Source organism: Tachypleus tridentatus, chromosome 5 (assembly GCF_004210375.1).
Source record: "Tachypleus tridentatus isolate NWPU-2018 chromosome 5, ASM421037v1, whole genome shotgun sequence".
Classification (NCBI taxonomy): domain Eukaryota; kingdom Metazoa; phylum Arthropoda; class Merostomata; order Xiphosura; family Limulidae; genus Tachypleus; species Tachypleus tridentatus.
Window position 1 is genome coordinate 27238121 of NC_134829.1, and position 12118 is coordinate 27250238.

The window sequence follows — 12118 nt, forward strand, 5'->3', positions numbered from 1 at the left end:
TAATTTTAGATATTTAATCAGAAAAAAGAGAAGTGTGTCAAAGCCAGTGTACTCCTTCAGAAAGGGCAAATAAAGTTATTAGGAGAATTATCTGGCCATTTAGAAGTATCATCTCAACAAGCTATTAGTTCAACTAAAAATTAGAGTCTGGCTTAGAAAGATTACCATACTTAAAGTCACCAGTTTGAAAGTAAAAATATACATTAGAAAATTGATGGTTTAAAAATACAGTAATCAGTGAAATGAAGTGATTGCTAGAATTGGAAAGTGAAGCAATAAATTGTTAAAATAAAGAAATTGTTTTTCTAGATCTCTTCCAAATTTATTTTCTGATTTTGCCACTTTTAGGTGGAAATGCATACTAAGTATAACAACAAATGAATTATAACTCAATAGTAAGAATGAAAATGGTAGTAGGTTTAACTAACCTTTAAGATGTTTTTATAATAAATGAGATTCATTTATTAAAAGAGAATGTAATAATTTTAAAACAGTATATTTTGATATGTTTTGTTTGTTTTGAAATCAGTACTCAGTTGTGTTAGCACTGCACCACTATTTTCAGTTTCATTTATACTTCATCTTAAAACTAATTATTCAAGAAAGTGTTTGCTAGCATAAATGAGTTATTTCTTTGTGCCCTTCTCATCACCTTTAGTATCAACAAACAAAACTCCTGTACTCATGTTTTGTAACAGGAGTGTAATGAACAATACTTCTATACTCATGTTTTGTAACAGGAGTGTAATGAACAATACTTCTGTACTCATGTTTTGTAACAGGAGTGTAATGAACAATACTTCTGTACTCATGTTTTGTAACAGGAGTGTAATGAACAATACTTCTGTACTCATGTTTTGTAACAGGAGTGTAATGAACAATACTTCTGTACTTATGTTTTGTAACAGGAGTGTAATGAACAATACTTCTGTACTCATGTTTTGTAACAGGAGTGTAATGAACAGTACTTCTGTACTCGTGTTTAGTAACAGAAGTGTAACTGACAATACTTCTGTACTCATGTTTTGTAACAGGAGTGTAATGAACAGTACTTCTGTACTCGTGTTTAGTAACAGGAGTGTAATGAACAGTACTTCTGTACTCGTGTTTAGTAACAGGAGTGTAATGAACAGTACTTCTGTACTCGTGTTTAGTAACAGAAGTGTAACAAACAGTACTTCTGTACTCGTGTTTAGTAACAGAAGTGTAACTGACAGTACTTCTGTACCTGTATTTAGTAAAAGAACTATTATTAAAATGGTTTCACATTATAATCAAACATTTTTAACACTCATTAAAACCAACTGTACTATCCAATAAAAATTTATAGAAAACAAAAGTTATTTTTTAGGTTTAAGAAATAATATTCAATATTGTAGCATTCATAAGTATTTTTGAATTATTTCTAAAGTTATGACCATGAGTTCACTTGATAATGTTTCACTTCACATGAACATTTGTCTCTTCTTGCAGGATAATATGCTGAACTCCATGTACCAACTCTGGATCTTGGGTGCTTTGGACAATGTGGGTAACCTTACTCCCCTTGGTCGTAACATGGTTGAATTTCCTCTTGATCCTGCACTGTCAAAAATGCTTATTGTTTCCTGTGAAATGGGCTGTAGTTCTGAAATTCTGGTATGTTGAAGTTCTCAGATTTGATGTAGAATCGAGAACTGTAGTATGATTTTAACTGATGTAACCCAATGAAACGTGCAGAAGAAAAGTTAAGTGTAAAAATAATAACTTGTTCCAGTTTGATGTCATATTTTACTCAATCTGAATGAGATGTATATTTAGTAAGTTAGTATTATGATACAAAGTGAAGAATAATTTCTGTGATTCCCTAGTGACCAAACTTTTCTCACATGTAAAAAAATGTTACAAAAAGTTTGTGTTATAAATGAGTTACATTTCTGAATTTTTTCTTACACTTTTGTAAGATATTAAAAGCAAAACTTATAAGGGGGAAAAAAAAGAAAGCTAATTGACTTCCAATTCAAAGTTGTTTTTAACTACCTTAGTGAGTTAATTTCAACTGAATTGGTACAATAGTAGTACTTGACCTTCACAAACAAAATGATTGGTTGGAACAGGAAGTATTAAAAACATGTTTTTTCAGAAAAATAAAGATAACTAAAGCTATTAAGAACCATGAGGTTTGTACTCTGCTCAGATTGACTAAGAAACCTGCAATTCTGAGAAAACTTCCAGTAATAAAAATAAAAACTGTAGGAAGATTTTCATTATAAAAGTTGGTTAGCTTGGTGAGGCTGTTCTTCCAGTTGAGGAAAACAAGACTATGATTGGAAGTTGGCAGCTTGCAAGGAAAGGGGAATGTGGAAATTTAGGCTACAAAAGTTCGGTGAAGTGGGCCATTTTTTTATTGTTAGGATTATGAAATTATTACTTCCTATAGAAACACAAACATAACTGTTGTTAAAGAAATGATGCTAGTAAATAGTGAGTGTAAATTATATACTCAATACAGGAAAAATAGTGAACTTAAAATTGGAGGGAAGAAAGTACTGGTTGAGCAAAGTGTATGGCATTTGTTTTTCAAGATGAAACGTTTCAAGTATTATGACTTTAGATGTACTTTAACCATCTTTGTTAAAATATGTTTTGGTGGATGCTGAAATAGATAGATAACATGAGAGATACAAGTGGAATATAAGACTTTGATATTCTATACTAACTTAAGTTAGCACTCTCAAATGTGTCTATGGGTGAGCCAGCAACTTTTGTGGTTGAGTCAACGCAAGCTAAGTCTGAGCTACGCCATAGGCTTGGCTCTACAGTTCAAACACAAACTGAGCACAAAAATATGTATTAAAATAAAAATATACTGATTAGAGTGAACAGAATAGAAATTCTATTCATTATATAAATATTTTACAATGAAAGTAACATTTTGCATTTTACCCTGTATTTTAACTAAAATTATAAAAGTTAAATGTTAAATACTGTATAAAACAGATAAATGACCTTCTTTTATCTCATTCAGAAGTGGTTAATTATATGGCTGTTGAGGCTCATGTTTACTTCCTGTTTAGTTTAACATGACATATTTATGCTCTTATATCCACTATCTTACTCCTGTATCAATCCTTGCAACTATTTTCTGATTTGTGGCTCTTGTGGGCCCTTCTTTGCACACTGTCTTTTCAGATTTGATAGTTTTGATGTGGTGTGGGATCTTCTTTTCAGAAGTGGTATTTTCCTGTTTACAGATTATTGTTTCCATGCTGTCAGTACCAGCAATATTCTACAGACCCAAAGGAAGAGAAGAAGAGAGTGATGCTGCAAGAGAAAAATTTCAGGTTCCAGAAAGTGATCACTTAACATTATTAAATGTTTATCAACAGTGGAGTAACAATGGGTTTGTAGTTGTCAAAACAGTATCATCTTAAAATCTATTATACAGATTTAAAAAGAAAAAAGGTGTGCCTTATTGGCATTTATGTTTGTGAAATCTGAATTATTTTGATTTTTATTCTCTGACATGCATCCCATGTGTCACTAGCAGTCTATCACTGTGAACAAATATTATATATGGTATAAAAATAAGTTGGAGAAATCTACTTTTTTTAATGATTTAATTATTTTCTTAATTTAATACTGGAATCAGCCACAAAATGACCATCTGTTGTATAGATAGATTCTGCTTTATTGTTAGGACAGTATCCACCTTATTATAACTGACAACAGTTTATCAGTATGTGCATTAAATACCTTATATAATAATTTATCATAGGATGGCTTATTCTGAAAGTCATGTTTCTATTGATATATTTCTTTAATTTTCTCATAAGTTTATGCAAAAATGAATGAAGCTCTTCCATACTACTACATGTATACAACATCTCTAGAAACTTACTATGTGACTAATCATAGGTCTCATGAAAGATTGCAATTTGTGATACCTTTTTCTATTTTTCCAATATTTGATTTAACTTTCAGTTTTACAGTTCATAATTATTATACTAAAAATGTTTCACTCATTTAAAAGATAATCATGCATGCCATTTTTCCGCTGAAACACGGACTTCCGTGGTTTTCAAACGGCCAACGATCACCCACGAGATTTGTGTAAATTTGAGGACAAATTATGAGCGATTTGGGGCCAGGTAGGTGGTTTTTGAGGAGAAATCGTATTTTTTCAATGTTTATTGCAGAAAAAAAAAAAATCTGACCGCCATCTTGGAGGCAGTCTCGTTTCGTCTCGTTGCAAGCCTCGTGGTCTGGTATCGTGTGCATACCAGATGATAAAATATTCTCTATGCTCCAAAGAAACAACAGCGATTGAAATGTTTAAAAGGAAAGATGTTCATTTTGATCCTGTAGACAAGAGAATGTGTAAGGACATTATATAAGCAGCTTCAAAGTATACCTCAAAGCTGAGGGAGAATCAGAAGAAAAGGGCAGAAAGGCTTGAGGCCTATGGTTCTGTGAAATCTGGCCCAGCCACCTTGGCTAAAGAAAAGTCCAGAAAAGCAGAGGCCAGAGAGCTGCCCATTCAGAGAAGGAGAGAAAAAAAGCTCGGAAGAGAGCACTGGAAACCCTTGTCTCAAAAAAAGAGGAAAGTAGCCAAGATTGATTAAAGGAAATTAAGTGATTTGAAATTTGACTGTAATTTATGCAGCAGAGCAGAAGTTGATATCAGTGACTGAAAAACATTTTATTATTATCTGCAGCATATAGTGCCAGTGGTTTATTTTAAAGCATATCATTAATTTTATTTTGAAGCAATGTCAAAGCTTTCCTTGATTTGCTGTTTCAGTTTGTATTGTGAAAGAATGAAAAATATACTGATATTGAGGTACCAGTAATTTATTGACAAGATTGTATAGATGAACAAGTTTTACTGTAGGTAGTCATGTAGAATAATTTTAAGTAATTTGAAATTTTAATGGAATACATGCAGCAGAGCAGTAGTTGTTGATGTCAGTGACTGTACAAAATTTAATTTCTGAGGCATATCCCTGATATCAGTAGTTTAATATTGAACCATATCAGTAGTTGAATTTTTAAGCAATGTCATAGCTTTCCTTCATATGCTGTTTTAGTTTGTGTTGTCAATTTGTGAAAGAATGGAAATTTCACTGACATTAAGGTACCAGTAGTATAATGACAAGATTGCATAGATGAACAATTTGAACTGTAGGTAGTCATGATTAGTCAAAAGAGTAATTTTATGTGATTTGAAAATTGTATGGAATATATGCAGCAGAGAAGTAGTTATTGGCAATGACTGTAAAACATTTAATTGGCAGCATACCAGTAGTTGATGATGATGATGTTATTGATGACAAAAGGATAATAATGAAATGATTTGTATTTGAAATATTTACTGAGTTATTTTGGCTTTATTAACTCATATTACTAATATATTTTGATTTAGAAAAAAATTAAACTGAATAAATAGCAAATAAACAATCTTAAATTTCATTTATTTACTTTTTATTTTATTTGTCAATTTTAGATATTTTGATATATCTTCTAAAAAATGAATGCAAATTAAAAGAATAAATCAATCTGCTAAAACTGTAAAAATGAAAGTCTTTTAATTTCCTTTTTATATGATATATATTGTGTACTTTTCCAACATTGCAATGTCAAAAAACATAAAGAAATTATGTCCCAGATTGCACCAAATCACACCAAATAGCATCCATTTTTTAAAAATTTCATGCCCCGGACCCCCCTAGTCAGGCGCAGCTGTGGCGCCTCTGGCGCCAGGCTATATACCTTTTCCTCTTTTTTTCATAAATGTCATTGGCATGCCTGGATAATGAAGTACAGTAAGAGAACACCAAGTGAAGGCTGAATTCATTGTTTGAAAACACACATAGACACTTGTTTTCTGTACAACATTTTTTTTCTAGCACTTAGTGAATGAAAATAATTTTCATGTGTTAAAATGTATTTAGAGGTTGCTGGAAAACCTTTTAGTTATCAAAGTATCCTGTCTCTCAAAATGTTTTCAATAATAAAAATCAGAGATAAGTTTAAGAAAGAAATACTGAAGATAATCTTGGTATAGTATGTGTAACACTGAGGTTTTCTTGTTGCTAGCTATTCATCATCATGGTGTAATGAACACTTCATCCATGTAAAGGCTATGAAAAAAGTAAGTGGTTTTCAGTCTTCATTAAGTATCTGTTAAATTGCCCATAATTGTTCTTGCAAGGAATTAATATCTTAATGTATTTGTATTAAATTTTTTTTATATTGATTTCAATTAAATCTTAAGGTAATTATAAAATTAATGTATATGATTGTATTATGAACATGTAATTAATGTTTAATTTTTATCTGTTTTTAGTTGAAAAACCATAGTGTACATAGTTGACTCTACTTACAGTAGTTAATCAATGTACTTGTTCTTACTAATATCCAAGGAATTGTGTTTGTTGTTCTGTTTAATATCTGGTATGAATTAAATATGCCAAATTATCAGATAACATATTTTATATCTCAGAAGAAGAAACATTAGATATGCTAGGAAAGAAGTATGCACTAATTTTCTGAAGTGGGATAAAAATTCCATCTGTGAAATCAGAATCTCTCTCTCACACTGATATTTTAAGATCAATATTTTACAAACTGAACTATCAGGGCTTCCAATTCCTGCTACAGAACCCTTCACCTAATTCATTAAAACGCTTTAACTGCCTTTTATTTAAAAAAAATTACAAAACCATAGCACTTTAACAGGGTCTGCCTTTTAGACATGTTAGGGTTTTGTGGTTTGTTTGTTTTTTATATATGACTTAATATATTTTTTATATCCTACATGATTTTTCTTTTTGATATCAAACGTTTATACCAGAGCTGTCTAGACAAATACCAGCCAACTAATTATTTTTTTTATAAACAGAACTTCATAGGGAGAATAAATAACTTTTGTGAAACATTGTACATATATCTTTTGTTACAGTTGTCTTTACTTCTTAGATTGAAAATTAAATATATATGTATATATACATATAAATATATAGAATTTTGTTATTGTAACAAAAAAATACCCAATGTACCTTTTTTCTTTTTTTCTGGAGGTCTAAAATATTGTTCTGGTTGATGGAAGGAGGTTCGAGTCCTAAAACGTTTGAGAACCTCTGCCTTACAGGTTCTACACTACATGTGTAGATCCACATAAAATACCGTATTGTTTTTCATTTACCATGGGATTTGCAATGGCCATGAGTATGGTTGTCAGTGTTATTGGTACTCTAAACTTTATTATGTTGGAGGGAAAAATAATGAAAGAAGTTTAAAATGTCATATATCAAAGAGTTCTGGTTAAGTTTAGTTTCTTCTGTGTTTTGACTAAACTGAAGTGTACTTATGGAATTATTTCCTTGAGCTAATCTTTCTTTGCCAATGGTTCTTTCTTTGGTAACTGAGGTAGCCTAACAAATTCTTAACATTTTTTATGATTCACACAATTGTGAGACAATTTAAAAAGTATGAACAAATAACTTATAATAAAATGAATATATTAAATATTTCTTATCAATCATGTATTTATTATGCCAAAATAAAATCAAGGGAAAAGTTTTTTTCTTTTGTAACTTTATAGAAAGCTTTTTCTATATAGTATTCATTACCAAACATTGTTCTAGTTTAATTTGTAATCCAGAATAGATGAGTGTTACATTAGCAAGTACTTGTCACAAATATAGATGATTTTAGCCTTTTTGATAGATTTTTTGTAAGTTGTTTTTGGAGCATTTGGATGGCTGAGTTTCTGGAACATAGCTGAATTTTGATAGGTTCGAGAAGTTCGGCAACAGCTGAAAGAGATAATGGTTCAGCAGAAAATGGACATTGCATCTTGTGGAAGCGAGTGGGATTTTATACGGAAATGCATCTGTTCAGCATACTTCCATCAAGCTGCTCGCCTCAAGGGTATTGGAGAGTATGTAAACTGTCGTACAGGAATGCCATGCCATCTTCATCCTACAAGTGCCCTTTTTGGCATGGGCTTCACACCAGACTACATAGTCTATCATGAACTTGTAATGACAGCAAAGGTAGGAAATATAGCCAGTGCTTCTTTTTGAGATGTAAGAAGTCATCATTATAAAGTGTATTATTTTTTCCAGAAAATAACTGTTTGTGTGTGAGCAGCTTTATCACTTGCATTTGTCAAGATAGTCCTTGTACACTTATCCAAGGTTTTCAAGTATGTTTATGTTGTTCAGATTTTATAAAAATATCATGTTAGTTAGTATGTATCCATGTTTTCACTGTTTTTGTGTTTTTTTTTATATATGTAATAAGTAACTAACTTTTCTTGAATGAGAAAAACAAACAAGATATCTGAACCCACTTGAAACCAATAAGATATGGAGACAGCTGATGTGGGTAATATAAACTTTTTGTCACAGGATATAAATATATCAGAGATGACAATGTTCTTTACCATTGTTTTAAGCTTGCTGCTGCTCGTATAAAAGAGTGATGCAAATTTGATGAGATAAAAACTACAATATACTTTTGCATATGCTGCAAAAAACCTTTGTCACAAGTTCTGTAAGTAAACACTGAAATATGAAAATCCTTGCTCGAACAATTGCATACCTTTTGTCTAACTGTAGCTCAAGAGATTGGTGTCATATTTTTAGCTAACACTTAAGTTACGTGGAATTATTAAAGGTAAATTATAAAGGAATAGTCCTCATCTAGGACTAACATCAGATTTCATGAATAATTTCCTTAAAAGAATTAAATATCCAATTCTGGAAATTTAATGTATTTTGTTTCTACTGTTATCAGTATACAGTTATAGTAGATTAACAGTATAGAAGTACTGATGTTAATAATAACATTAATTCTGTATGAGGATCTGAATACAAATTAAAACATGAAAGACTTCCTTCTTTGCCACTCCTTCCAGATTAAAGTACAGGTCGAAGACTTGGCTGTATGTATTTTTAATCTCCAGTTTTTTCCTGCTTGACCTATTCTCATACTTGATACAAACAAATATAACATTGTTTCTTATAGGGCATCATCAGGTTAACTCAACAAGTTACTTAACCTGATCACAATCCGTAGAAAGGTTATAATGTTGTTATTTTTTATATATTTATGTTGTGAACCATTTATGCTACTGTCTGTTTCAGCCATTTCTGCAGTTTTATGAATGAAAGCTTTGTAGAATTAATGTTATATGAATGAAAACCAGAAAAGCATATTTCAGCCTAACACAGTGGTGACTATTAAAATAATGCAATTAAAATGTGAGTGGACCATATATTAAAGATAGAATAAAATTGATTTATATTCACTGTACTTGTGATAATATTTCTTCTAAGTGTTAGAACAGTTTGTAAAATAAAAACAAAAAGACATTATATTGTGAGGTACTCAGATGACACCAAGTTTCCTCATATATTCTCTCTTTTTAAAAACTTGCATTTTTCAACATATTTAACAGATCTTTAACTGTGAATATTAATTTATTTTCCAGGAATATATGCAGTGTGTAACAGCAGTTGATGGTAATTGGTTGGCAGAGCTTGGGCCCATGTTCTACGCTGTCAAGGAATCTGGAAAGTCTCGACTGGTTAGTGATTGTTACTCCCTTCAGAGTGTTAGAATTGTTCTATAATTTTCTTACCATTAACAGTTAATTACTGAGAATTCTTTAATCAATCCCATCATTCCCAGGAAATTATTTTTATTACAGTCTGTTAATGGAGAAAAGAACATACTGTAAACCTTAGGTTAAAATAACCTTATTTTATAACGTGGTATTTTATCTTAGTTACTTTTTTTTATCTACAGCCACACATCAACTTCATATAATGAATTATCTCTGTTGTTTATGTTAAAAACATCTTTATGCTTAGTTTTGAGTCTCCATAAACAACAGAGAACTTGTATAAAAGCCATTGGCATTATTAATTAAGCAGGGAAAAGGATGTAGAATTGAAAAGTAAAACAAATATGTCAAACAACAACAAATGAAAAGTTATCTCCAGTTTCACTTGTTATCTTTATCAGTTTTTATTATTTATAAGATATTGTTGATGAATTAATCACATAAGAGTCTGATATAAATTCTTTTTTCAGGAAGGAAAGCGTGCAGCAAAAGAAAACCTGTCTCAGATGGAAGAAGAGATGGTTATCGCAGAGGAACAGTTGAAGAGACGGAGAGAAGAACAAGAGGCTAAGAATCAGTTTTCCAGTAAAAGGTGATGAGATCCTTTGTGGATTTTGACTAAAACATGAGCTTGAAAGATTTTGTTTGTTTCTCCTCACCCATTTTTTCTTGTGACAACATCACTGTAATTTTATTTTAATACATGTAATAATAATTTAGTATTGTACAAATATTTTAAAACTGTATTTGAAACTGCAATATTTGTAGTGAATTTTTTTTATGAGGCATGTTTGAACAGTATTGTAAACATTATATTTTAATAAGTTTAATTTTTGAAGAGTAGAAACGTCAAATCCATCACTCATCTCAGATTACTTGATTCAATTTTCCTGTGGTCCTGAATTTCTTAACATGATATTATTTCAAGAAGTATCATTCACAACTCAGAATACTTGATTCAATTTTGCTGTGGTTCTGAATTTCTTAGCATGGTATTATTTTGTTTTTAAGAAGTGTCATTGACACCTGAATGTCATATTAAGGTTTCTTCATAGAAAAGTAGTACCAAAAAATTATAAAATAAGAACAAGTGATGTGCGTGTATCCATGGGATGTGTCACTATGTCTGCTTTCTTGTCCATTTTGCTCTTTCAGTCATCCTTTAATACATTAGAGGTAATTTTAAGAAGTTGAACTATCTATTTTTTACAGAAAAGTGTAATACAAATATGTAGTATGTCATACTTTAAAGTTAATTTTTATTCAGTGATATTGGTAGTATTTTATTTTGATTAAATGCTGGACACAACAGTAATGATTTGTGAGATTGACTCTTTTACTGTTTTGCAGTGAAGGATCTTTGGGAAGATACCTGATTGTACACTCTTCAGCATATACTACTTATACAAGTACAAGTACAAGCTAATTTGGTCTTAATATTTTATTTTTCAGAAGTAATATTTTAACACCAGGACGGAGAGAACCAGGAACTCCAGTTACTCCCAGGAGAACTCCTGCTAGGTTTGGGTTGTGAATAATACTGCATTATAACTATGGTGTAAATAAATACTTGTGTAAATATTTTATACCACTGAATAAATTACCTGTTGACTTTTATAACCAGTGTAATGTTTTGTTTTGACAATCCTTTAAATACATATGAGTACAAGTATTGTATACTCCTCAGTAAATTACGTATTAAACTGGTGGTATGCTTTGTGTTACTTATTTAGAATTATCAGTACATTATATTCAAGCTAGCTGGTTGTTTTCCCTTCATATATTTTGTCTTGACAGAACTTTCTTGATTTGGTTTGAAAACTAAATCTTATATTTAGAAATGGATTAATTTGGCTCATTTAAAAAAATTTGACAAAACCTAATTTAATTACACAAAAACTGTAAATGATAGGAGAAAAACACAAAAACCACATGAATTTGTTAAACAAGGATTGAGATACTAGTTTGCTCTTATTGGTGATTTCCAAAACCTGGTCTACTCTAAAAGAGTCAATCACAACTTGATGGAGTAAGTCCTTATAACAGTTTTTCTCTCACCAGAGATTGGGCTTAACTTGACCAGTGATTAGAACATTAGACACTGCAAGTTGTGGGATTGAATCCTGTCACTGAACACCTTCTCCACTGTAGTGATGGCTAATTACACTATTTATTGGCAAAGAGTTTACTAGCTGTTTTCCCACTGTTCTGTAATTTGCAAAATATGGATGGCTAGTAGAAACAGCCTTTAAGTAGTTTTGCACATACTTCAATAAACAAACGAAGTAAACAGATATTAAAAAGAAAGTACCAGTAACTTTATCTTACAATAATTTATTTTCACATATGTTGATAATTTCATTGAGGCACTGTTGCTACTGTGCACATGGAAACAGGTTTGAGAAAGTGACTAATTAAATAATGTAAATTAATCAACACATTGATAAATAAAAAGACTGAGATAAAATGTTTGCTAAGTTTGGATAAGTTCGTATTGCATTT

General features: G+C 30.8%; 1 protein-coding gene across 2 annotated transcripts in view; it reads left to right on the top strand.

Moving 5' to 3' along the window:
- Positions 1-11236, top strand: part of Prp16 (ATP-dependent RNA helicase l(1)G0007) — a 53771-nt gene extending 42535 nt beyond the window's left edge. For both annotated transcript variants that reach the window (XM_076501786.1, XM_076501787.1), the window contains exons 19-25: positions 1474-1638; positions 3234-3382; positions 6079-6133; positions 7779-8039; positions 9482-9577; positions 10087-10208; positions 11069-11236. In XM_076501786.1, the coding sequence (XP_076357901.1) occupies positions 1474-1638; positions 3234-3382; positions 6079-6133; positions 7779-8039; positions 9482-9577; positions 10087-10208; positions 11069-11150 (930 nt within the window). In that variant the 3' untranslated portion in view covers positions 11151-11236. The remainder of the gene's footprint in view (positions 1-1473; positions 1639-3233; positions 3383-6078; positions 6134-7778; positions 8040-9481; positions 9578-10086; positions 10209-11068) is intronic.
- The last annotated feature ends 882 nt before the right edge of the window (positions 11237-12118 follow it).